Raw genomic sequence first — 27,613 nt, 5'->3', positions numbered from 1 at the left:
CTTCCTAAGCGAAGTCCATGCGGGGTGTTGTGGTCACCATGTCGGAGGAAGGTCGTTAGCAAGAAAGCTCATTAGGGCAGGGTATTATTGGCCCACAATGATGTCGGACGCTCAGGAGTTCGTCAAGAAATGCAAAAAATGCCAAGAAAATGCCAACTTCCACAAAGCTCCACCTAAAGAACTCAGTCTGATGATGGCACCACGACCTTTTACCCAATGGGAGTCGACCTCTTAGGGCCATTCCTACCCGGCCCCGGGCAATTAAAACACCTGATAGTAGCCATCGACAACTACACCAAATGGGTAAAAGCCGAGCTACTGGCCAACATATCTTCAGCTAATTGTCAAAATTTCATGATAGAGGCAAGTAGTCAACAGATTCGGAATCCCAGAGTCTATCATATCAGATAATGGGATGCAGTTCACCGACAAGAAGTTCAAAGAGTTCCTATCAAGACTAGGAATCAAGCAGAAGTTCTCCTCAGTCGAGCACCCCCAAAGCAACGGCCAAGTAGAAGCAGCCAATAAAGTCTTCCTAAAAGGACTAAAAAACAACTTGATGGGAAGAAGAGCTCATGGGCAAACGAGCTAGCTTCAGTCTTATGGTCTTACAAAATCTCTCCCAATCATCTACCGACGAAACCCCCTTCCGACTCACATACGGGGTCGACGCAGTCATCCCAGTCGAGATCGGGGAGCCAAGTCCAAGGTTACTCCTCAGAGGGGGAGACGAGGCAGTCAAAAAAGACCTGGTCGACGAAACAAGGCAGATGGCACACCTGACAAAAACAAAAACAAACAAGAAACAAGAAAACCAAATCCTACTAGTAAAACTAGCAAACAAACCAAAAATCAAGCTATTCACAATATTAACATATATACAATAACCAATAATAAGTACACATTGCAATTTTTCGGCAACGGCACCAAAAACTTGATGGGATGATTATTGTCGATTAGGAATTTCACAAAATAATTCCGTTGATAGTATAATTCCCAACCAACAAACAATTCTCCATCATAGTTTAATTTTAGTTGTCATGAGTGCAAACTAATAAAAATACCGAGAGTATTAAATCTCGCATCATTTCTCAAAGAAATTGCAATGTGGTATGCGTAATATTGGTTATGAAGTCCATGAGGTGGTTTGCATATAAGAAGATTATAATTTAAATGACAAGAAATATAAATCAAACAACTAAGAAAAGCAATTACTAAAAGGAAGCATTCATGGCAAGAATTGAAAATCTAGACTTTCTTTCCTAGTCATTAATCATAATACAATACTTAACAAGAGCTAATCTTATTTCGTCATCTCCAACATAGGAAAAAGGTATAACGTTATCTTCATATTGAGAGAAAATCAAATAGGACTAGTTAATCTCAATCCATAAGTTCTAATCAACTTACTAATTGAATTAGCAAAAGATTAGAGTCAATGGAAGTAATATTAACTAACAACTCTAGATCACCAACATAAGTTGAGTATTAATGACTCAAGATCACCTAATTTCTCTTTTCAATCCAAGAATGCTCAAAAACTACTCTAAAGTCCAAACAAGCATTTTGTCAAGCACTTGGAAGGCATAAAAAAAAGCATGGTAAAATAACAAGAAACATAAATTCTACAACTACCCAATACAAGACAATAACACTAACAACTCAATTAAACATCAATGACATGAAAATATAAAATTGCATTAAAGAAAACCAAATCCAACAATAATGTTCATAAACTAAAAAGATGCATAAAAGAGAATTAACAAGAGAAACTAAGATTGAAGCAAATCAACAAAAAAAGTAAAGAAAACTAAATCAAAACAAGTAATTGAACATAAATCTAAGAAAATACTAAACTAAAAACCCTAATTTCTAGAGAGGGGGGAGCTTCTCTCTCTAGCCTAAGGCATGTTTCTTCACTATCTAATTACTCCCCCTTGTTCCCTCTTGAATTCTGCATCAAATAACCTCAAAAATGAGTTGGATTTGGGTCCGAAAAACTCAAAAATCGTCCCCAGCGTATTCACTTTAATGGGGTCACGTGACCAACGTCACGCGTGTGCGTGGACGATGCGTGCGCGTCGCTGGCAGATTTACTTTTCATGCATACGCATGGGCGTGGCCTTGAATCCTCCAAGTGCTCATTTCTTCATGAATTCTCCACTTTAAATGCTTTTCTCATCACTTCTTCCATCTGATCCTTACTTTATGAGCCTGAAATTACTCAACAAACATATCAAGGTATCGAATGGAATTAAAGTGAATTAAAATCAACAATTTAAAGGCCTAAAAAATATGTTTTCACTCTTAAGCACAAATTATGGAGAATTGCAAAAGCATACTATTTCATTGAATAAATGTGAGAAAAATTGATAAAACTCACCAAATTTAACACAAGAAAAATCACAAAATTGGAGTTTACCAACCCGGCGACTGTCGGTCTCTCATTTGTGGCCATCTAGGTAACTTTAGCCTCCGTGGCTAGCTGAGTGACCAAGCACAAAAAGGCGAGGTTGCCAACATAGTGAGCCCATCTCATGTATCGTCTGATATGCCTAGGAAGGTACAGCTCTCACGTCTAAGACACACCAAACCATGATCGCCATATCAGCAGTAATCCTGGTCTCATGGGTGCTCGATATCACGTAATTAGACAGAAGCTGCTGCCAAATGCGGGCTTCATTGGTCAAAGAGCGAACAGGAATGAGGAGTCGTCATGTCAAAACCAAATATCCACTGACTCTCAGGTTTGCCAATCGCTGTCCATACTCTATCCCAATCAAAAGTCTTCATCTTCCTCTCACTTTCTACCACTTCAAATGCATCTTTCCCGCTCGGTCCAGGCAAAAAGTGGAGGGCATGCTCAATAGCCTCCTCAGTAACCGAAATCTTCTTTCCTCTCAAGTGAACTGCATCGAGGGCCCCAGTGTAATAGTTAGCATAAAATTTCTTTACCCACGATGCATTTATTGTCAGGAGTTCCCGACCTAGGAACCTCCAATTCCGCTGAGCAATTCTGTCATCAGTATATATGCTTAGTTCCTCCGGAATTTGGAGTATCCTCTCAACATGCAAGTTCCTCTTTAGGAACTTTTCAAATTTCTGCTCGAAATACAGGTGGCTGAACTTGTACATGTCGGTGGAAGGTGTACTTTGGTCCAATTTGCCTCTCCCATTGATACGCCTCTCATAAAATGCTGCATCGGATGCCTCAGTGGATGCTGAGGTCCGTTTCCTCTTTCCAGACCCTGTGGCCTTGCACTTCCTCTTTTTGTCAACCATCTGAAAAACAAGAAAGGAAATGGGGATATGAACATAATCTAAAGGCATTCAAAGTAGGGAGACGTAATAAACAGGCAAAAAGCAGATACTGATTCATAAAACAACATATATGCAAAGTGAACAAATAATGTAAATTTGAATGGAAGCATGCATGAGATTCAAGTTAAACACAAACAGAAACAACTCCCGATCAAATTAAATAATCCAGGATAGCTAACTTGCTTGTTTATTAAGGATAAAGAGAAGAAAGAAACATTGTTGCTATGCACGAATCAAAGAGAAAATAGTTAGTTGAAAAAGAAAGTACACAGTAAAAATTTTCCTTAATTCTGAAAATTTTAACACATTCTAAAAATTTTCTTATCCAAACTTTGTTGAAATTTTCAGAATTAAAGAACGTTTTTACTTTGTACATAACTTTTGACTTTTCTTTTTTAACTAACTATTTTCTCTTTTCTTCTTGCATAACAAGAATGCTCCTTTCTTCTCTTTATCCTTAATAAGCAAGCAAATTAGTTATCCTAGATTATTAAATTTGATTGGAAGTTGCTTCCGTTCATGCTAAACTTGAATCTAATGCATGCTTCCATTCAAATTTACATATCTGTTCACTTCGCATATATGTTGTTCTTTGAATCAGTATATGCTTTTTGCCTGTTTATTACGTCTCCCACCTCAGCATCCACTAAGACATCCAATGCAACATTTTATGACAAGCGTATCGGTAGAAGAGACCGAAAGGATCAGAGTACACCTCCCACCGACACGTACAAGTTCAGCAAGTAGTATTCGAAGCAAAAATTTGAAAAGTTCCTAAACAGGAACTTGCATGTTGAGAGGATACTCCAAATTCCGGAAGAGCTAAGCATCTATGCTGATGACAGAATTGCTCAGCGGGGTTGGAGGTTCCTAGGTCGGGAACTCCTGACAGTGAATGCATCGTGGGTTAAGGAATTCTATGCTAACTATTACACTGGGGCCCACGATGCAGTTCACTTAATAGGTAAGAAAATTTTGGTTACTGAGGAGGCTATTGAGCATGCCCTCCACTTTTTGCCGGTATCGAGCGGGAAAGATGTATTTGTAGTAGCAGAAGCTGATAGGAAGATGAAGACTTTTAATTGGGATAGTGTACTAGCAACGATTGCCAAACCTGAGAGTTAGTGGATATTTAGTTCTGACATGACGACTCCTCAGGGGATTCCTGTTCGCTCTTTGACTAATGAAGCACGTATTTGGCAGCAGCTTCTGTCCAACTAAGTGATGTCGAGCACCCTTAAGACCAAGATTACTGCTAATATGGCGGTCATGGTCTAGTGTGTCTTGAACGGTAGAGAGTTGTATCTTCCTAGGCATATCAGACGATACATGGGGCAGGCTCACTATGTTGGCAACCTCGCCTTTTCGTGCTTGATCACTCAGCTAGCCACGGAGGCTGAGGTTACCTAGATGGCCACATATGAGAGACCGACAGTCGCCAGCCACAAGAAGGAAATTCCAAACTTGAGTTTGCATCTAGACAACGAGGCAGACAGCAACCAACACCTTCTACAGAGGCAGGACCTTCAGCCTTAGCTCCTTCAGACTTAGCGGCACCACCAGCAGTCTTACAGGCATTATACCACCTAATCCACCAGCTGTCTAACAACATAGCCTGTCCAGAGCGCCACTCTATACGACACTATGAGCACTTGAGGAGGATCATTCTCTCTGGCGGTACTAACATCCCACTTGAGCCAGATACTCCATCTGAGCATTTTGATGCGGCGAAGGCCTAGCATGATGAGCTGGAAGAGGCACGAGAGCCACTAGCAGACAATGAAGGTGATGCTAGTGACAACTCTTTCTATTCCGCCTGATTCTGAGTATCGAGGACGGTGCTAATTTTTAGTATGGGGAGGTCGTCCGACCAATCGACCGAGTTTTGAGTGAAAATTTCTATTCTATTATATGTAATTATGTTGCATATAAATTTCTAAAGTGGATTGATCAATTTATTAATTCAAAATATATATTATTTATTTTTAGAAATAGTAATGAAAAAATATTTCAAAAAAAAAGTCACTCCGTTAGAAACAGAAAACCACTACTAGAATCTGAAGTCACTCCTTTAGTCTCTTCTAACAAAAAGATATTCTTAAAATATCATAAAGAGTCGACTTCGTAATCGAATGGTAGACGAGTGGTTGAATGATTGTTTGGTTACATATATAGGAAGAGAGACATTCAATCAAGTTGATAATAAAATAATTATTCAACATTTTCAAAATATAAAAATAAAAAGAGAAGTACCTTCGACCTTTGAAGAGAAAAAAGTTAGCGGTTAATGTACACTTTTATTTTTTTTAAATTTAAATATATCTTTTGATAATAATGTGTATTATTTTTGCCCCCTCAACATAAATTTTCTGGATCCGTTACTGATTGTTGAGTTCTTCACTTCTTTAGTCTTTAATGTTGATCCAAGTGTCGTAGAAATGAAGTTGTTCATTTTTATGTAGTTTGAGCTTGAGTTGGTCCTTGATTGACTGATTTTTATGTTGCAATGAGAATTGGCAATGTGGAATGACTTAGTGCTTATGAACATGTGTTTATATTCTTGTATGTAACATCCTGGGGATGAATTTTGGTGCTGATATTGGAGGATGATGGACCTTTTTGGTACTATGCTGAGTATTAAACCTTTTGCCCCCAGTAAGGTTACGTTACACTGTTTGATAATTGAGTCCCTCAATTGCTCCTCACATACAGTAAGAAAGTAAATATAGCTAAACTCAAGGAACAATTAGATGACGAGCGGTCTCAGCGAAAAGAAAAGCGGGAAAAGGCCACAACTGATCTAAAGGCTGTTTTTAGAGCCTAGTCTGAGGCTCAGGAGAAATTAAGGTGACATATTGATGCTGCCTTAAGAAGAGAGAGAACTACATGAAATAATAAATAAACTTCAATTTTGAAAGGTTTGTCGCTAAAGTAGTAAGAAACTGTATTCCCTTTGCTTTTGAAGCTTATAAGTTGTCATTCTGTCTGTATGTTGTAGGAGTCAGAGAGAGAAAGGTGTTTGCTAGTTGAAACCTTGAGGTCCAAACTGGTATAGCTCTGTTTATGTTTAAGCTACAATGGGCAACAATTTGTATATTTCATAAATAGATTTGTGCCTTCGTTCCATTTTTTTGCAGGAGGATACTACGCAAAAAATGGTTGTGTCTGATAATAAGGTTCACCAATTGGAAACTGAATTGCATGAGGAGAAGCTGACCACTGCAAATCAAACAAAAAGATAAATCATACGGTTGTGTGTATTATGTCCCCTTTTCATATTTTGCATTTTCGTTCAACGAGATAGTAACCAAATCCAAAAATATGAAAAGGAGACAATACACGCACAAAATCATATAACTACCTTTGTTTGACTTGCAGGAATCAACTTCTCTTCATACAATTCAGTTTCAACTGGAGGAACCTTATTGCCAAACACAACAATCTTTTACCTAGTATCCTCCTACAACAAAATGAAACGAAACCACGGACCTATTTATGAAATACATAAATTGTCGTCCATTGTAGGCTAAATATAAAGAAGAACCAAACCAGTTTAGACCTCAAGGTTTCAACTAGCAAACACATGACTCTCTCTGACTCCTACAACATACAGAAAGAATGGTAGCTTACTTCAAAAGCAAAAGGAATATAGTTTCTTACTACTTTAGCGACAAAGCCTTCAAACCTAAAGGTTATTTATTATTTTATGTAGTTCTCTTTCTCTTCTTAAGGCAGCATCAGTGTGTCGTCTTAATTCCTCCTATTAATTCCTCCTAAGCCTCAGACTGGGCTCTAAAAACAGCAGCCTTTAGATCAGTTGTGGCCTTTTTCCGCTCTTTTTCCATTGAGTCCTCTCGTCATCTAATTGTTCCTTGAGTTCAGCTATATTTACTTTTTGACTACATGTAGATGAGCAACTGAGAGGGACTCAATTATCAAACAGTGCAAATTGAATACAGCTAGCGTAACCATGCTGGGGCAAAAGGTTTAATACTAAGCATGATACCAAAAGGTCCATTCTCCTCCAACAATCAGTACCAAAATTCATTCGCAAGATGTTAAACACAAGAATATAGACACATGTACATAAGCACTAAATCATTCCACATTGCCAATTCTCATTACAACATAAAAATCAGTCAATGAAAGAGCTACTCAAGCTCAAACTACATAAAAATGAACAACTTCACTCTTACGACACTTACATCAACATTGAGGACTAAAGAAGTGAAGAACTCAACAATCAACAATTAAATAGCTCAGAATTATATAGATCATACCTACTTATTATAGCATTTGCTTCAGCACATGACTGCATAGAAGCACTTGCCTTCCATTGATGTCTTCAATGGCATGTTTCTGTTCAGCATTTACTCTATTAACATCGCCTAGTTCCTTGTGTTTTAGATCTACACTTTGTTTAAATTTTTTAATTGATAAAGGTAACATTTTGCAACAGACTCCTTGGCTGATTGTAATTCCTATAAAATGGATTGCGGATTAGGTAAGACATTGTAGACCACATATTAATATAACAAAGAACAACTTGAGATTGAACATTCTTATTTTAAAAATCTGCATGCAGAGTTTTAGGAGAGAACATAAATTGAAAATACATCAACTACATACACGTTCATGACGATCAGCAGCTAACACAGTTGTCATTATGCAAAGTATCAATTAATACGACCTGATTCTCCAACTGCTTCCTCAACTCCTACCAAGAATAAGATAGGATACAATTGACATGAGGGAAAAAAAAGGGTAAGAAATGAGGAGTTTACCGTGCTTAGGATATTGCATCCTTTTAAATTAAGGTACTGTGTTTGATCTTTGAAGGCTTCGAAAATCATTAAGAGAAATGGGACCTTCGGGGGGCACCAATGCCTAAGCCTTTTGTTCATACCCTGGGTCGAGCTGTCCGACCCGGGATGCTCTACTGACCAGTCGACCGACCTCTTCAGGTCAGGACGATCCGACCTCTTCTCAAAGAGCTCGGTCAAATCACCAGGAAAGCCCAAAAAGGGCCCAAACGGAAGACCACGCCCAAATCCTAAGGCAGCCCAAAGCATACAGAGAGAAGAGTTGTTCCTTTGAAGATAAGATGACCTCACTTGAAGATAAGATAAAGATAAGATAACTAATTTATCTTATCTAAAAAGGTCACTCCACACTTCTATAAATACACTTGAGCACTCAGATATAACTCATACTCTGATTCTACTAAAAACATGTTTAATACCCTTGCTAACTTAAGTATCGGAGTCCCTTGCAGATACCACCACCCTCCGGTGACAAAGGATCAGCAGCATTGGCAGCCCAACAAGTTGGACGCGACAGCTCCGGCCACCACTTACACGCCGGACACGTCATCTCCGACCAGCACAGAAGATCTCGACCGAGATCGACCTACAGTTTCAGGTAACCCTCAGAACATTGGCGTCGTTGCTAGGGAACCTGGAAGTCATCCCATCACCATGGCGGACGAACATGACAATAACCACAATTCAAATCTAGAGGATAGAACGCAGCACAAAAATGCGAACACTACACTAAAGGATACCCCTCAACTTAACAACAAAAAGAATTCTCCAAATGCGGGAGCCATGGAGGCGCTTCAAGACCGTTTAAAACAACTTGAAGAAGAAGCCCTACGTCAACGAGAGGTTGAGAAAGACCTACAAAAGGAAATAAGGCGACGCCGGGAATTGGAGGACAAACTCCTAAAGCTTGAAGCCGATCTCAAGACCAAAGCTAATCGATCCCCTCAGGAAGATAGCTCCCGCAAGGACCAAGATCCATTCACCAAGGAGATCATGAAGACCAAAATCCCAAAGAACTTTAAACTCCCGGATATGACTTTGTACGATGGCACTACAGATCCCGGCCATCATCTCAGCAATTTCAGAAGTAGAATGTACCTCACCGACGCCTCAGATGCAGTTCACTGCAAAGCCTTTCCAACTACTTTAACAAAGACAGCAATTAGATGGTTCGACAATGTACCTCCTAGGTCCATCTCGAGTTTCGACGACTTAGCCAAGAAGTTTTTGGCCAGATTCTCCATCCAAAAAGATAAGGCTAAGCACGCCCCAAGTCTATTAGGAATCAAGCAAGGAGAACGGAAAAGTCTTCGCAACTACCTGGAAAGATTCAACAAAACGTGCCTGGACATACAAAGTCTACCAACAGAGGCTGCCATTTTGGGCCTCATCAATGGCTTGCGATAGGGACCTTTTAACCAATCTATATCGAAAAAACACCCCACATCTCTGAACAAAGTGCAAGAACGAGCAGAGAAGTACATCAACATGGAGGAAAACTCTCGACTAGAAGAGACCTCAAAATCCGGATTCACCTATCCCTCCTGGGATAAGGACAGAATCCAAAAAGAAGGAAAATCAACATGAAAAAAAATAAAATAAATACCACAATTACACCTCTCTTCGGGTGTCCCTTGTAGATGTCTACACAGAGATTTGCCACATTGAAAAAATACCTCCAGCTCGACCGCTCAAAGTCAAAAAAGTTGGAGAAAATCGGACCGAATATTGTGAATATCATCGAATCCGCGGGCATCCCACCAATGGATGTTTTGACTTAAAGAATGTCATAGAAAAACTAGTAAGAGAAGGGAAATTAGATCGGTATCTGGCCACCCGGGACGATGAGCAAAGAAAAAGAAGAAGAAAAGATGTCGGACGAACCGAGCGATTACCTCATACACCAGAAAGACACGTCCACATGATACACGACGGATTTGCGGGAAGAGGAATCTCCAAATCATCTCGCAAAAGATATCTTAAAGAAGTATATCATGTTGAGGGGAAGGAGGAAGCACCCGACATCCCCGCAATTACTTTCACCAAAGAAGACGCATCCGGTATCATCTCAGGACACGACGATCCCATGGTCATCACTGTTATACTGGCAAACGCAAATCTCCACCGCACACTGATAGACTAAGGGAGCTCCGTCGACATCTTGCTCAAAACTGCCTTCGACAAGCTCGGCCTGGAAGAAAAAGAACTTAGAGCATATCCGAACAGTCTGTTCGGACTGGGAGACACCCTGGTTCAACCACTTGGATACACCTCGCTACACAACCTTCAGAAAAGGAAACCAGTCAAGAACACTCAAGATAGATTACATCTTGGTCGACGTAAGTTCAGCCTACAACGCCTTAATAGGTTGGACAACATTGAATCAGCTCGGCGCAATAGTCTCGACTCTACATGTATGCATGAAATTCCCAACTGTAGAAGGGATAGCTACAATAAAAGAAGATCAGAAGACGACGTGTCACTGTTACCATGAAAGCCTAAACCTCAGAGGCAGAGGAGAAAAATTCCACACAATCGAACTCGGTGGAGTGCATAGGCGAGAAGAACTCCGCCCACAACCCGAAGGTGAAGTAGAGAAAGTCCAAATCGGGGACATCCCGGACCAAACGACCAATATGGGTACAATCTTAAAATGAGACATAAAAGAATCACTCATACAGTTCTTGCGAGATAACGTCGACCTCTTTGCATGGAAGGTCGTAGACATGCCAGGCATAGACCCCAAGTTAATGTGCCACAAGCTATCAGTCTACCCAGGATCTCGGCCAGTACAACAGAGGCATAGAAAGCTCGGACCAAAACGATCCCAAACTGTGGAAGAGTAGATACAAGTTCTACTAGAGGCAAGATTCATAAGAGAAGTCAAATATCCACTATGGCTAGCTAACGTCATCTTGGTGAAAAAATCAAACGGAAAGTGGCGAATGTGCACCGACTATACTGATCTCAACAAAGCCTGCCCAAAAGATCCTTATCCACTTCCAAGTATCGACGCTCTGGTAGATGCCTCCTCCAGATATAAATACCTCTCATTTATGGACGCATACTCGAGATATAATCAAATCCCAATATATCCACCCGACCAAGAAAAAACTTCCTTCTTAACCCCAAAAGCAAACTACTGCAACATCGTCATGCCTTTTGGTCTTAAAAACGCGGGAGCTACTTATCAGAGATTAATGAATAAGGTCTTTACGGATCACATCGAAAAAATCATGGAAGTCTATGTGGACGACATGTTAATAAAGACACAAAATGAAGCGACGCTATTGTCCGACCTGACCTAAGTATTCGACACCATAAGACAGCATGACATGCGACTCAATCCTGAAAAATGCACCTTCGCAGTGGAAGCTGACAAATTCTTGGATTTTATGCTCAGACAAAGAGGAATCGAGACAAATCCGGATAAATGCCGGGCCATACTCGACATGAAGAGTCCGACTTGTGTAAAAGAGGTACGACTCAACGAGAAGTTGGCAACCTTGTCCAGATTTCTAGCCGGATCGGCAATAAGATCTCTTCCATTCTACGCCACTCTAAGGAAGGAAAAGAAGTTTGAATGGACAACGGAGTGCGAGCAAACCTTCCAAGATTTCAAAAGAATCTTGGGACAACCACCTATCCTAACTCGACCGCGGAAAGGAGAACCACTCATGTTGTACCTCGCGGTAGGAAGTCGGGCAGTAGCCTCAGCACTAGTTCGAGAAGACCACAGTGGGCAACAACCCGTATACTTCATCAGTAAAGCATTACAAGGATCCGAGCTGAACTACCAAAAAATAAAAAAATTTGCCTATGCTCTCATACTAACATCTCGACGACTTCGTCCATACTTCCAAACTCACACCATTAGGGTTCGTACCAACCAGCCCATAAAAGAAATTTTACAGAAAACAGACCTGGCGGGCAGAATCTTGCAATGAAAAATCGAGTTGTCCAAATTCGATCTTCAGTACGAAGCTCGGACAGCCATCAAATCACAATACCTGGCCGACTTCATTGCAGAATTTACAAACACACCGGAAATCCCCACAAAATGAAATCTCTACGTGGACGGTTCCTCAAATAAAACTGGAAGCGGCGCGGGTGTGATAAGTGAAAGCGACCAAGGAACCCAAATCGAACTCTCCCTCAAATTCGGGTTCCCTACCTCGAACAACCAATGGGAATATGAGGCACTACTAGCTGGTTTGAAGCTAGCTAGGGAGGTTGGAGCTCAAAAACTTATAATCTTTAGTGACTCACAAGTAGTCACTTCACAAATAGTAGGAAGCTACCAAGCTAAAGATTCCACCATGAAAAAGTACTTAGACAAAACCAGGGAACAGCTCGGACAACTCAGAGAATATGAGGTCTGTCACATACCCCAAAAACAGAATGTCCGAGCTAACGCACTCTCAAAACTAGCCAGCACCAAACCAGGGGGCAACAATAGAAGCCTCATCCAAGAAATTCTACAGAACTCATCAATCTCGGAAGAAGAAAAAGTCCTAGCCATAACAGGTCAGGATCAAGGATGAATGACTTCCATAATTAATTATCTCAAAACAGAAACACTCCCCACAGAGAAAAAGGAGGCAAAGAGGTTAAAACAGGAAGCACAATACTACACTATTATAAACAACACTCTATACAAAAGAGGAATTTCAATACCATTGTTAAAATGTGTGCCGACTTCCAACACAAAGGAAATTCTAGAAGAAATCCACAGTGGCATTTGTGGCAATCATCTCGGAGCGCAAGCACTTACCAAAAAAGTACTCCGGACAGGATTTTATTGGCCAACTCTACAAAAGGAAGCCACGGAATTCGTAAAGACATGTCCACCATGTCAGAAACATGCTAACTTTCACATCGCCCGCCATAAGAACTCATCAGCGTGACATCACCTTGGCCATTCGCAAAATGGGAACTCGACCTTCTTGGACCCTTCCCTCAGGAATCGGGACAAGTTAAATTCCTCATAGTAGGGGTAGATTATTTCACAAAGTGGATCGAGGCAGAACCCCTAGGTAATGCCACTACTCAAAGAAGTCGAAAATTTCTATTTAGGAACATTGTCACAAGGTTCGGGGTTCCATACTCCATTACCACAGACAATGGTACCCAATTCACAGATACAGGCTTCAAAAAATTGGTGGTCGACTTGAACATAAAACAACAATTCACTTTCATAGAACATCCCCAAGCCAATGGACAAGCCGAAGCTGCCAATAAAGTCATATTGGCTGGGCTAAAACGGAGATTACAAGACGCAAAGGGAGCCTGGGCTGAGGAGCTCCACAAGTCCTATGAGCATATCGAACAACGCCACATTCCACCACAAAGGAATCACCCTTTCGAATAGCGTACAGAATGGAGGCAATGATCCCAGTAGAGATTGAAGAAGGGTCGCCTAGAGTGATCTACTATAGTGAAGAAGCCAACTCCCAACTTCAAAGCGAAGAACTCGACCTACTTCCGGAAGTCCAAGAAAGTTCGGATTAGGGAAGAAGCATTAAAACGTCGAATGGCTTCGAGATACAATCAAAAGGTAGTACATCGAGTTTTTGCTGAGAACGACCTCATCCTAATCCGAAATGATATCAGAACAACCCGACTTGGAGAAGGAAAGCTGGCAGCAAACTGGAAAGGAGCCTACCGAGTCATAAAAGTACTGGGAAAGGGCTACTACAGACTGTCCAAACTCGATGGGCGAGAGCTTCCTAGGTCATGGCACGCATGCAACTTAAGAAGGTACTACAATTAGGGATGATAAAGGATCTTATGGTAAGGCACACTTTTTTTCCTGAAAAGGTTTTTTAATGAGGCACCAAGCCAAGACCTATAAATCACCCGACTTAGAGGATAAAACTCCCGCATGTATATATTTGCATTTTCTTTTGAATAAAATCTATTTAGATCTTCTACAAATCCTCAAGCCGCATTAATCTGAACCATTCATCGTCCGATTATAAAACTACAGATCGGCAGAAAGTGAAAATCAAATTCACTACATGATCACGATAAAGACCAACAGAGATGAAAACCAAATTCATTAAAAGGTCGACCAAACGAAGATTAAATCCAATTTCCACAAAATCGGCAAAGATGAAAATAAAATAATGCAAGAAGTTATCGAAAGTGATCCATAGAAATGACCTGACGAGGTCTTAATAAAATGGATTGCTAAAAAATAACTTAAAGACTGGCCGACGTAAAAAAGTCAGACCAGTCGCAATAACCAAAGTTATAAGTAAATCTCTGAAAAGAGATCTGGCCAGCCCTATAAAAGAGGATTACTATAACTTAGAAGGGCTCGACATGATAAAGTCAGTCCAAAACATAAAAGTTATAAAAGTAATCCCTGAAAGAGACCGGAACAAGGTCCAAGAAAGAGGATTACAAAAATAACTTAGAATGGCCCGACATCATGAAATCAGCCCAAGACACAGTTATAAAAGTAATCCCTGAAAGAGACCGGAACAAGGTCCAAGAAAGAGGATTACAAAAATAACTTAGAAGGACCCGACATGATGAAGTCAGCCCAAGACACAAAGTTATAAAAGTAATCCCTTAAAGAGATCGGAACAAGGTCCAAGAAAGAGGATTACAAAAATAACTTAGAAGGGCCCGACATGATAATTTAGAAGGGCCCGACATGATAAAGTCAACCCAAAACACAAGGTTACAAAAATAATCCCTGAAAGAAACCTAAACAAAGGTCCAAAAAAGAGGATTACTAACAACGATCTGGACAAAACCAACATGACGAAATCGACCTCTCAAAAATCTTAAGAGACCTGAACGATGTCCAAACAAAACAAATTACTAAAAATAACATCAAGCAAAGGCTCGAGGGAATCAAGCCAATCCAAAGAGGTCAGACAACGAAAATTCAAACACTCCCAAAACCTAGAAAGGTACCAAAATGAGTCCAAACAGATATGTTACGAAAAACACAAGTTATAATAATAACAAACTCAAAGGGCTATCGAAACAAGCCCCCAAGAGCTTGGAAATTACTTTGTTTTTCAAGATAAGAGTTGCTAAACAAGCAACTAGGAATGTAGCAAAAGTCAGTACCACAATTTACAAAATATAAAGAGTTCAAAAAGCCCACAAACCAGGCTGTCCACACAAACATCCAGAAAATTCATTAAGGATCCAAAGACTTCTCGGCAGCATCAACAGCAGGTGAGGGAGGGCGAGCCTAAAGAGGCACAGTGTCCACTGTCCCATCATCCCAGTTCAAGATTTGATAATCAGGTTCCAACTCGGAATGACCAACTTCAGGAACTGAAGAAGTTGGCACCAGAGGGGCTTTGGTAGCAGGCACAGAGGGAGGTTCAACATCATCAACATCATCATCTTCGTCAAGGACAATCTTGCCATCCTTCACAACATTGTCCAGACTGAAGAGAGTAAGGTCAACCTCGGGAGCAAGAACACGAACCTGCTCCTTCAGGTTCTCATAAGTAGCAGTTACGCTGCCCACAAAGTGACCCTGGAGATCGGCATAATCAGCCCGGGCCGACTCTAGCTCCCCCCTGAGACGCATCACTTTCCTGTAGGCTGTGACATAACTATCCTTGTGCCTCAACGCCGTGTCTTCAGCCAACTGCACAGAAGCCACCAAGGCAACGGAACTAGCCTTTTCACTCTCCAAGTCCTTCTCCAGCTTGGTCACTTTCACTTGGAGCTCCTCCTTCAAACCCTTCATTATGTCAAACTCCCGCTTAGCCTCCTCCATAAAGGCCTTGGTAGCATGAAGGGGAAGATTTTGGGCAGTTCGATACAGCGCAGCTCCCGTATATGCCATCTTGATGCTACTCCGAGTTATAAAATCTAAGTGATGAAGGAGAGAAACATCATCCATAGAGAGGGCATCATAAAGACCGATCTGCTGGTCAACGAATCTAATAGGGTCAAAATCAGGCGCATCCAGATTAAAGGGTTCAACGGTTCGAGGTCTTTTAGAAGGAGGAACGGCCGTAGAAGAAGCCACAGCAGCAATAGAAGACTGTGGAGGATCCACTAAACGAACTCAAGGAGTAGGGATCATTCTCCTCGGGACAAGAGAGCTCGGCACAGACGGCTTCAACGAGACCTGAGAGGACCTTTCCCAATCCGCCCGGGTCGAGATGTTCTGAGCTGCAGTAGCCTTTCTCGCCTTTTTGAAGGCCTTCATCGCATCATTATTCTTGGCCATCTCTGAAAAATGATAACCAATAGTTTTACAAACCAGGAAAGAAGGAGAAAGCAAAGTAAAAACAAGAAACAAAATGTATCAAGTAATACCCAAAGCAGTTCGAACAAGGGATGGGTCCCCTAAAGATTTTTTAGTATCCAGATGAGGAGGTTCCCCCAAATATCCTCCAAGACATTCACAAAGGCCTGCTCGACCTCGTCCAACATCTCTCAAGTATACCGGGATACCACTACATTCTTCTGCCACTCTAAAGAAAAGCGGGGTTCGTTATTTTCGTCCAGAAAGAAAGGCCGAGCTCCTTCAACAGCCCGGACCTTAAAGAAGTAATTCTTAAAATCTCGGAAAGACTCGTCATACATGGAAAAAACCTTATGCCCCTGTGCAGACCTAAAAGAAATCCAAGAAGCCTTTTTCTTAGTAGTCCCAGGCTTGGTCAACACGAAAAGAAACAAAAAAAGATTTTGAGAAGGTGTAATAGCAAATTCTTGACAAACCAGCTGAAAAATCTTGATGAAGCCACAAGAATTCAGATGAAGCTGCGAGGGGGCTACGTTACAGGACCATAATAGGTCATTTTCAAAAGAAGTAAAAGGAAAGGTGATGTTCATTTGGCTGGAAAAAAAAAGTCATAGGCATAGAAAAAGGGACGCCCCCTGAGTCAGGACAGGGAAGCAAACTCTATCATCAGAATCAGGTGTCACTAATTCATAATTGCTCTCCTGATCTTCACTGCTACAAATACAGTGATGTCTTCTAAGCGCTACACAAAATTTAGAATTGGCTAAAGAAACACGCAGCAACACAAGGGAGTCCAGCCAATCGGACATCCCCTCAGGAACCTTAGAAGACGTCTCAACATATTTTTGCAAAAAGACATGGCCAACTAGTCCTACAAACAAGAAAAGAAGATTGGATTACTAAAAAGGTAAAAACATCTCAGACAAAATCAAAACAACTCGGACAACATAATCCAGCGCAGTACAGACAACAAAAGAAAACCCTAGGACCCACACCAAAAAAATCCAAGGGCATCCTTTAGGGGTAGTTAACAGGACAAGGATTCAGGAAAACCTACAAGACTAACATCCCAACAAAACTCTCAACAAAGACAAAGAAAAGCCCTCTCTCAAAAAAACGACATCCCGAGAAGAAAAGAAAGACATTATCCCAAAAAAACTACAAATCAAACAAAGTCATCAAAATAACTACCTTCCAAATTCACAGTCTCAGCTTATCAGCAAACGGAACTACCAAACAGCAAAACGTAGCAAGAAGTCACCAAAGACGCCACCTTTTTCAGAGAAATAAACCCCCTCCCAAATAGGCAAATGACACAATCAAAACGAACCATCAAAAAATCGTTACTTTCTACAAAGGTTCGTCAACAAAGTTACTATTCATACCCAAAGTCATCACAGTTACTAACATGGCGAAAAGACATCAAAGGAACAATCTTTCCAGGAAAGCAAAGGCCTCAGTGACAACATGCAATATCAAACTTTATCTAAAACCAAATGCAAAGCAACGAAGGAAGTAAAAAAGCGGAAAGAAGAACCAACCTGAAAAAAGCATAAAGCTTTGACGAAGTTAAAGGTAGAAGATGAAATCAGGAGTCGCCCTTTCACAATAAGAAAAAGCACTAATAATTGCCAAGCAACGTCGCAGGAGAAAATGCGAAAACTGCAAACTTTAGAAAACAAAAAGAGAAAGAAAAGGAAAGTTACGGAGAAGAGAAACCGTTTTTTAAGCGTGAAATTCAAAAACAAAGAGGCTAAGAGAAACGGGGCAATTAAAAACCAATTAATAAGGGTATTAAACCCTCGCACATTCTCAAGGCTACGAGCGCTAAATGCAAAAACGCGCGCTTTTAAGAAGCAGCAAAAGAAAAACGTTCCATATTCAAAAAGGAGAACCCTTACAAAGAAGAAATCGACAAAATGCTCAAGTTCGGCTTCACCATAAAAGGATCGAAGTCCTAAAACTGAAGACTCGACCTTAAAACAGAAGACCGAGCTCGAGCAGGAGCACTGTTCATACCTTGGATCGAGCTGTCCGACCCGGGATGCTCTACTGACAAATCGACCGACCTCGTCAGGTCAGGACAATTCGACCTCTTCTCAACGAGCTCGGTCAAATCACCAGGAAAGCCCAAAAAGGGCCCAAACGGAGGACCACGCCCCAAATCCTAAGGCAGCCCAAAGCCTACAAAGAGAAGGGCAGTTCCTTTGAAGATAAGATGACCTCACTTGAAGATAAGATAAAGATAAGATAACTAACTTATCTTATCTAAAAAGATCACTCCACACTTCTATAAATACACTGGAGCACATTGGCAGCCCAACAAGTCAGACACGACAGCTCCGGTCACCACTTACACGCCGGACACGTCATCTTCAACCAGCACAGAAAATCTCGACCAAGATCGACTTACAGTTTCAGGTAACTCTCGAAACACCTTTCAATCTCTTGCTTTCAGAGGCACAACCCTCTATATATTCAAGATAAGAAAAAGTAAGACAAGTTTTAAAAAACCACCACAAACTCGTAACAAATATCTATATCAACCCTGATGTATCTTTCACATAACTTTGTGATAGAAAATTACATTATATATCATAATTATCAATTAGAAGTTATATAAAGTTCACAACGAATAGGAAGTAAACAGTTGATCACATCAAGTTATATGAAGCTGCTGCAAATGTCAAAATCAAATGTATAGAAAAATTATGAATATCACAACATGCTATAATATAATTTTCAAGCTTGAATTCTATAATGAACATAATAGGAGTAGAATGCTATAATGACAAAAACTAGAGGATTAGAGATGTTAATTTCTCTGAAATGTTAGATCTCAACATGAAATTATTGTTCTCTAACAAATCATAAGTAATTGAATCCTAATTTTTTGGTGATTCAATTTCACATGACTTGATCAATTACCAATTTCTTAATCAATTGCTCATTAGAAGATGTAAAGATTGGTCTCAGATTTAGTGTATCACAATTCTCTAGATCTTGAATATAGTTTATTAAATGTCACATATCAAAGCAAAATTGAGAATCAAAGAGAATTAAGAGAGAAGATTTTTAAGCTTAGTTTCATAAATCAACCTTCCAGTGAATCACAAAACTCAACCCAAATTCAAACCACCTTCCAATGCATTTGAATCATTTAGAATTCACAACGAAAATCTCTCTTAGAAACAATAATACATGAATTGAAATTAGAGAATCAAAAAGTGCATTCTATTAGAACTTAACAGAGCTCTTCTCTTCAATGAGAGAGAATTAGTGGGTCATTGCTCTAGGAATTACAAAAAGAGAAATAAGAGAAGTAGAAGTGAATTGTAGTGTGTAACCCCCTAAACTAGCTACGGAAAACCTCTTTTATAGCATTCACCCCCTTTCTAACTTAAATTTACAATTTACCCCATCCCACATTCTACACTCATCATACGCACACATATGGACGCATGTCTCATTTTAAAAGACACGTGACTCGCAAATTGGAGGCCTTTTTGGCCCAATTCTGATGCTTGAAAGCCATATTGGATACCACTCTTGGGGGAGAACAACACACACTCTCATAATCACATTTTTATATTTTGGTTAGGTTTTTGTTCATAGTTTTCCTAGGAAGAAAAACTCCAACTTCTCTCTAGGTTTTCCTAAGTTTTACTCAATTTATGCCTTAATTTTGGATACTAGCTTGTTTTAATTGTAAATTGCTCTTAATTTTCTTATTCTTAACACTATACTTTACTTTGATTTTTTTGTAGTTAAAGTTATTTTTTTAGTTCATGAACTTGTGAATTCTTGAGTTTTCATTCATGAATTTGATGTTGAGTTTTCTATATGGTTGTTTGAGTTGTTAGCATTGATTACTTGCATTGTTTAGTTATAGTTTTCATTAATTTTTATAATTTATCATGCTTTATTTCCACACCCACCAAGTATTTGATGAAATATTTACTTTAATTTTGGAGTAGATTTTTATCTCTTGGCTTGGGGATTACAGAACTAGGCAACCTTGATTCATTAATGTCCAACATAGATTGGTCATTTTGGGTGGTTAGTTGATCGTATTTCCACTAACGCTAGCCTTTTACTAAATTTAATTAGTAAGTTGGATAGGATTTGTAGATTAACACCAATTATTCCTGCTTGACTTTCCCTAATGTTTAGGGGTTGAGTAGGAGAGATTAACTCATCCCAATTATCATAGTTGTGGTATATAACAAGGATAGAAAATCTTAACTCTCAATCCCTAGCCAAAATCCTTTAATCAATTGATTGTTATCTCTTTTATTAACTCATTTCTTTGATCGTTCCTAGTTCAATTTAATTGTTTGCTAATGTAGTTATCTTTTAATTGTGGTCATCTTAGTCTCATGCTTGCTTAATTAATCGCTTACTTGCTCATTGACTTTACTCTTTGCAATTTAGTCGTTAGTTGCTCCTTTAATTTCTTGTCCCTTTAGTTTTCGCAATTGTGTTTGAACCCCCCGATTTCATGACCAACTTTAATGCATACGATTTCGGTTTACTTCAAGATTTTGGAGAGCCTTTCAAAAGGCTTTCAAAAGGCTTTTGGAACGCAACTGTGTTTGAGTACAGCGCACCATCCTCAAACTAACGATTAGTCGGAAAGAACACTCCAAACTTTGGAGGATATGCTAAGAAAATGTGTGTTGGATCAACCGGCTAGCTGGAATCGTTATATGTCTTTAGTGAAATTTGCATACAATAACAATTTTAATACAGGCATTAGAATGGTTCACTATGAAGCTTTGTACGGGAGGAAGTGTCAGTCTCCGTTGTGTTGGTATAAAATCGAAAAATCAAGTTTGTTAAGTTTCGAATTAGTGGCAGAGACCACAGAACAAATCAAGTTTCGAGATAGAATTCTTCATGCTCAGAGTTGCCAGAAAAGTTATGCTGATAAGAGACAGAAGCCTTTGGAGTTTGAAGAGGGTAATCATGTATTCTTAAAGGTTACTCCGACTACGGGAGTAGGTAGAGCTATAAAGACAAAGAAGTTAAACCCTCGTTACATTGATCTGTTTCAAATCTAAAGAGGATTGGGCCAGCAGCGTAGCAGATAGCTTTACCGCTGCTTCTCTCAAATCTGCACGATGTATTTCACGTTTCACAACTTCGGAAGTACACTTTTGATGTAACCCATGTGCTAGAGCCAAAATCGGTTCAACTGAGAGAGAATCTGATGTTTCAAATTATTCTGGTCAGAATTGATGACGTTAGTGTCAAGAGACTCCGTAGAAAAGAAGTCCTATTGGTTAGAAATACTCTACTTAATTTTGTTTTGTTTTATTCATAAAAATTAGATTCAATATCACAACATCATATAAACTTCATATTACTTTTCAATTACTAAAACTATAATTTTTCAATTATGAAAAATACCCAATTATTATAAAATTAGATAAAAATTCTATTTAATTCAAATTCAATTTATCAAAACTTGATTTAATTACATTTAATAAAATAATTTCTGAAAGCAGGGCCTTGACCGAATAAAATAGATCAAAACTGGTTCATAACATACCTTCAAAAGTTCGGGTCTTACACATGTAGTACATGTTAAGTCTCATAGTTTTGTCTTATTACTACAACGAGAATCAGATAATACTAATTTTACTAATTTGTACCGTACTAATTTGAACCCAATGAGAAGTAATATTCACATTCACTATTCCAATATATTTAAAGAGAATGGATCAATTAATTGAAATTAAAGAGCATCCAAGAAGTGAATTGATATTTAAATAACTTATGTATAAAGAAGGGCACTACTCCATTCATGGCTGATGTATGTGATAAAAGTGCAGAGAAAATGAAAAGAAAGAAATTTATACCTTAATGAAAGTTGGAACCAGAATGGGAAAATTAGCAAGTATTCTCAAAGTTAGCATCATGGTTCTGAAAATCGGACCGGACCCGCGGGTCAAACCGGTCCAATCGGAAATCCGCCATAAAAGCATCCAGTCCACTGTTAATAATTGTTGGAGAGAAAACCGTTTAAAAACTGTTGAACTGGCCAGTAACTGGCCAGTTCTAAGAAAACAACGCCGTTTTGTGATTTAAAAAAAAAAAACCAAAACCATTCATGAAACACCCCCTTCCCCGAATCAAGAATCATTCGTGCACCCCATTGGACCCTTCTGAAGCAAAGCAAAGAGAACCCTATCCCTAGGTTCCTTGCCGCCGCCGTCCTTAGGTTCTCAGCTTCTCAGCGCCTCAGCTTCTTCCTCTTCCCCCTGTCCGGAATTAGCACGTCGTCCCCATCCTCCCTGACTTCTCTGTTCGTGGCTTGGAGCAGCTCGTCGTTGGGTCGCCGCCTGCAATTGCCTCGCCTATCGCCGTCGTCTCACCGGTTGCCGTCCGTGTCTCCTTCGAAGGTTAGGGATGGCTCTGTTTAATTTTGCTTCTGGTTACTGATGGCTCTGTTTAATTTTGCTTCGCATCTGCTTCTTCCTTTTAATTTTACTTTGGTTAGTGGTTACTGATGACTGATGAGTGATGAGTGATGGCTCTGTTTAATTTTGCTTGGCATCCGCTTCTTCCTTTTAATTTTGCTCTGGTTACTGATGAGTGACGGCTCTGTTTAATTTCTAAATGCTTGGTTCTTCTTGTTCTTTTTAATTTCTAAAATTTTTGTTCAATTTTTTTTTGTAATGTTTGTTGCTGTTTTGTAATTGCTAGGTGCAGGTTTAATGTCATCACTGTTTTTGGAATGTTTTGTAATTTTTTTTGTAATGTTTGTTGCTGTTTTGTAATTAGGGATTATGCTCTGTTAGCTTTATTGATTTCAAGTTTAGTGTCATTAAGGATTACTTGTTTTGTAATTAGGGATTATACTCGGTTAGTTATTGATTTCAGGTTTAGTGTCATTAGGGATTACTTGTTGCTATTTTGTAATGTTTGTTGCTGAATGCTAAAATGAAAATCAAATCAAACGCTATATGTTGCTTCCATATATTTTCTTTGATAGTATTTTCCCAATTATAAATTCTAGTTTTGAGTCAAAACCTTGTATTTGTTTTGTCTATAGTTTGATTTGAGATAATTAAATCTTATCCGATCCTATAAAGATCCTATAAAGTTCAAATTACTCGTTTGGATTTTTGGTGTATATTTGTTGGTTACCTGTTTAAAGTGTGTATTTCTTGTAATTGGATCTTTTTTGAACTGGATTGTGATTTTAGGCTGCAACGTGTCGATAGTTCATCTTGGGTGTAGTTTTGGGATCATTTACTTGTTAATTCTCGGACATTCAGTTTAATAAGGATCTTCTTGTACAAATTTGTTATCTTTCTTTAAGTTCCTTATAGATTTATTTGTAATAAATTTATATTAAATGCTGAATCATTTTGAACATGTCTATTGGCGTAATTTCACTTTGTAGTATATATCATCATATCTTAAATGGTTTCTGAAGTCTTGGCTTTAAACGAGGTGTTTTTGTACTCTATTTTTAGTTAGGCCATTTTCAAGATGGAGTATTAATATTTTTTTTCTTTTCAGTATATATAACATTATTAGCTGTTTTTATCTGTGTAGGTGGCCACAAGTCCACAACTGAAGGAGTATATAGGTTATGTAATATTTCTACAGAGATTCAGGCATAAATATGAACAAAACTTCTGTTGGAATATATTTCTTTTATTTGTCTAGACTTTGTCTGCATGTTTATTGATGGCTGTAATTATATTTTAGGGTAAATTGTTTTTTATTTATTTATTATTTTATTATAAAACAATTTTTTCGGTTGAATCACGGATGAACCGGTTAGACTAGTGAACCAGTGATCAAAGCGGTTCGATAACCAGTCCGGTTTTCAGAACCTTGGTTAGCAAATAATTAGGAATGCAAGAGAATAAGTGCTTTACCGTAACTTTAATAGCTAAACAGAAAATGACTAGCAAGGCAAGCCCATTTATATAGAAAGCTAAGAAGCACGGACACACCAAATTACTGCCGTGTCCACGTGTCGGACACGCGGTGGACACGGACACGCGGTGGACACGCGGTGGACACGTGTCCGACACACCTGAGCACGTGTCGCAAAAAAAAAAAATTTTTTTTACTCGGACACGCCATGACACGGCACTGGACACACGAGGACACGGCACTGGACACACGAGGACCCGGCATTGGACACGCCAGGACACGATTGGCATGTAAAAATTGCAGAAATTTTTTTAAAAAAAAAATTACCTTTAACCCAAAAAAATCTTGGACCCCATAAGCACAAGGAGTCTCTCACATATTTTAAATAACTCATAAAAAAACAACCCTCATTTTTTACACGACCCTTCACCTTCAGAGCATAGCAAAAGTCACCCTCCTCCACGCACCGTCCTCTGCACGCAAGTCCTCTGCGCGCCGGTCCTCTGCACGCAAGTCCTCTGCAGGCCGGTCCTCTGTGCATTGCTCCTCCGGCGATGCTCCTCTGCGAGTCGCTCCACTGCACGCCGCTCCTTCTACCTCTGTGCGCTCATCTCCCTATGTTCTCATCTTCTTTGCTTCGTGCTTTTCTCCTCTCTGCTTTGCTCCTCTTCACCGGTGGCACTCTTTTGCCACAATAGTTGTTGCAAATCGTTGCTTGCAACAACTTAGCAACTTAGGGGTTGAGGTAATTTCTTTTGAACTTTTATTTTATCGTTAGAATGTTAGCTCACTAAGTCTATACTCCATAGTTACTAGTTACTACAAATAGTTACTTTTATTTAGCTTTTTTTGGATATATCATTAGAATTGATGCCCCATATTTTTTTGGAAAGGATATGGAAATAGGAAGTAGTGAAGTTCAAAAGATAGTTAAAGAATACTCCATGTGTTTTTTTTTTTTTTTTTTGAGGGGTTAGAAAGTGATTATAAGTTCAATTGTAAATTTTGACTTCATATTATATATATGATATATATTATGACTTTTGATTTTTTTTCTTAAAATTTAATATATATATGCCGTGTCCGTGTCCGGTAAAATTTTAATTTTGGTGTGTCTCCGTGTCCGTGTCCGTGTCGTGTCCGTGTCCGTGTCCGTGTCCGTGTCCGTGTCCGTGTCCGTGTCCGTGTCTGTGCTTCTTAGATAGAAAGTAATACAAGAATGGAATGGTATAGAAAAGGATGGAAGCAGCATAAGAAACCTTAACCTGAAAAACAATATCTGTTGTGCCCAGTTCCAATGGTAAATCATTCTTCTTCAGAAGTTTCTTTACTTCTAGCAGCAATTTAGTACCACTGTGATTCTTAGCATGCATCTGTAGTAAATAAATGACACTAGATTATCAAATAAACCCAATAATTCATGCCATAAACTTCAACTAAAAAGAAGACGGAGTATAAGATCCAAAGTTTAGGCACATATGATGTATCTATACTAAAATCAAGGGACATGCTTTAACACATGCTTTAGTAACTTCTTGACAGGGATTGCTGTTAAAATTGTCATGAATTCGAAGATTTGATAGCCTCTACTTGCAAAATAGATTGAAAATCAAAACCATAACAATTTTGATTAATCAAATTTGCAACAGAAAGGGATTAAAGTGGACAAGAGTAAACACCAACAAAGCTGCGAAGGTTCTCCAAAATGTCGAATAGGAGTCTTATATCTTGTTGGTGTTTACAATTTTCAATCATTGAGCATAACCAAGCATTAGGGGGCATTGATCGTTTTCCAAACTCCAACATCAAAGATCAAAACCTTGATTCCTATAAGACTACTACATAAATAAAATCAACAAGCTTAAAAAGATGCAAGTAACATTAGTAAATCTTTATGTACATGTACAAACATCAAAACAAAGTTGAAATGTTTGACGGTTAATTCCGGATAAAAGATGGCAATGAACATAAGAAACCATAAGAGAGATACTGAGTATCTTTTTTCTATAAGCATTGCAAATCGCATTCAAGACAGAACTTATTCTAGCAGCCAAAACCAGACAGAACCTAACAATCATTAATGAAATGGAATTACTAATAACTAACTATACAACACAAATATAAGAAGTAAAGATCAGTTAAACCACCTTGTACTTAGCAACCTCCTCGCTGACTAAATAACAGTTACATCATTAATTCTTAGTGTGCATCCTAACAGAACGCTTCATCATGGGATTCTTCCCCATAAGAACAATGGAATCACCACGAAGACCCCTTCGAATGTTCTAGAGCTGGTTAGATCCAACATTAACAGCACGGACAACAAGGATCTAAGTGTACTCCTCGAGAAGCTTGCAGAGCTTAACCGAAAACAAAGAAAAAGAGGTGCAAAATCGAGGGCCAAGACGAAGCGGTGGTGTTATGTCAAGGCAGACAGCGAAACGACGCTGTCTCTTTAATCTCTTCTCTTTGTAGGAATCAATGTGTTGATCATAAAGCTCCTTCACAGCCACTGCATTCATAAACCCAAACCCTAATGAAAATGCAGAATAACTAAATCCCTAAGTTCAGAACGCCCAATCCTCCCCACTCCAAAAATGAACAAAACCAGATCAAAAATCCATACATACTATCTCTATTCAGTGCTATTGGACTACTGTTTTGTTCACCGACGAGCAGAGGAGGCACGAGATTGAGGTAATCAACGATGGCGACCCAGAGGGTTACGAGAGGGGGAGTGAGCGCCAGTGAGGTGAGGGCTGTGATGGGTTGCTAAGCCACGGAGGGAGTGGCGACGTGTGAGGGTTACAGTTAGGTGAGGGCTGCGACGAGTAAAGGGGTTGAGTGCCGATGAGGGTTGTGAGAGAGGGAGTCATCGCCTAAGAGGATTGTCACAGAGAGTCAAATTTTGTAATTTGTATTCGTTAATTAGTTATTATTAATATTTTTAATAATATAAAATTATATTTAATATGATATAATTATTTTTTTTTAAATATTAATCAAATTTTAATAAAATTATTTGTCTCTTCAACTTTTTCATATTACTATATATTATATATCTTTTTAAGTTATGTATTTAAATCAGAACCATAAATCTATTTTATATTATTATTTTATAAAATTATGACTATAAATTTTTTTAGTTTACTCTTTAAAATTGTAATTGTAGATTTTTTTAGGTCATATTTTAAAATTATGAGGATAGATATTTTAAGTCACATTTTATAATTATAATTACAGATTTTTTTTAGATCACACAATTATAAACTCTTTTTAGGTCATTCTTTTATAAACTATAATTACAAATCCGTTTAAGTCACTTTTTAAAATTGTG

The 27,613-nt window shown here is 39.0% G+C and overlaps 1 protein-coding gene across 3 annotated transcripts; it reads right to left on the bottom strand.

Annotated features, from left to right (window-relative positions):
- Window positions 1-1,749: 1,749 nt before the first annotated feature.
- LOC130960340 (uncharacterized) lies at window positions 1,750-27,161 on the bottom strand. Of its 3 annotated transcripts, none has more exons than XM_057885723.1 (4): window positions 26,903-27,161; window positions 26,424-26,788; window positions 25,542-25,649; window positions 1,750-3,282 (listed from the first exon to the last, which is right to left on the bottom strand). In XM_057885723.1, the coding sequence occupies exons 3-4, from the start codon at window positions 25,647-25,649 to the stop codon at window positions 2,680-2,682; spliced, it is 711 nt and encodes a 236-aa protein (XP_057741706.1). In that variant the 5' UTR covers window positions 26,424-26,788; window positions 26,903-27,161; the 3' UTR covers window positions 1,750-2,679. The 3 variants fall into 3 exon arrangements, with proteins under 3 accessions (XP_057741706.1, XP_057741704.1, XP_057741707.1); XM_057885721.1 differs by having other exon boundaries at window positions 26,907-27,161; XM_057885724.1 differs by lacking the exons at window positions 25,542-25,649; window positions 26,424-26,788; window positions 26,903-27,161 and adding exons at window positions 17,919-18,046; window positions 18,397-18,992.
- Between the last annotated feature and the right edge of the window lie 452 nt (window positions 27,162-27,613).

The sequence above is a fragment of the Arachis stenosperma genome, chromosome 2 (assembly GCF_014773155.1).
Source record: "Arachis stenosperma cultivar V10309 chromosome 2, arast.V10309.gnm1.PFL2, whole genome shotgun sequence".
Taxonomy (NCBI): Eukaryota; Viridiplantae; Streptophyta; class Magnoliopsida; order Fabales; family Fabaceae; genus Arachis; species Arachis stenosperma.
The sequence above is the reverse complement of the archived record's forward strand: the minus strand, read 5'-3'. Positions and strand labels throughout refer to the sequence as shown.

Excerpts from the sequence above, each read along its gene's own strand:
- LOC130960340 (XM_057885723.1), bottom strand. The coding sequence starts at position 25,649 with ATGCATGCTAAGAATCACAGTGGTACTAAATTGCTGCTAGAAGTAAAG. Across the intron at positions 3,283-25,541 it reads CAACAGATATTGTTTTTCAG|ATGGTTGACAAAAAGAGGAA; the intron begins GTTAAGGTTTCT and ends CTTGTTTTTCAG.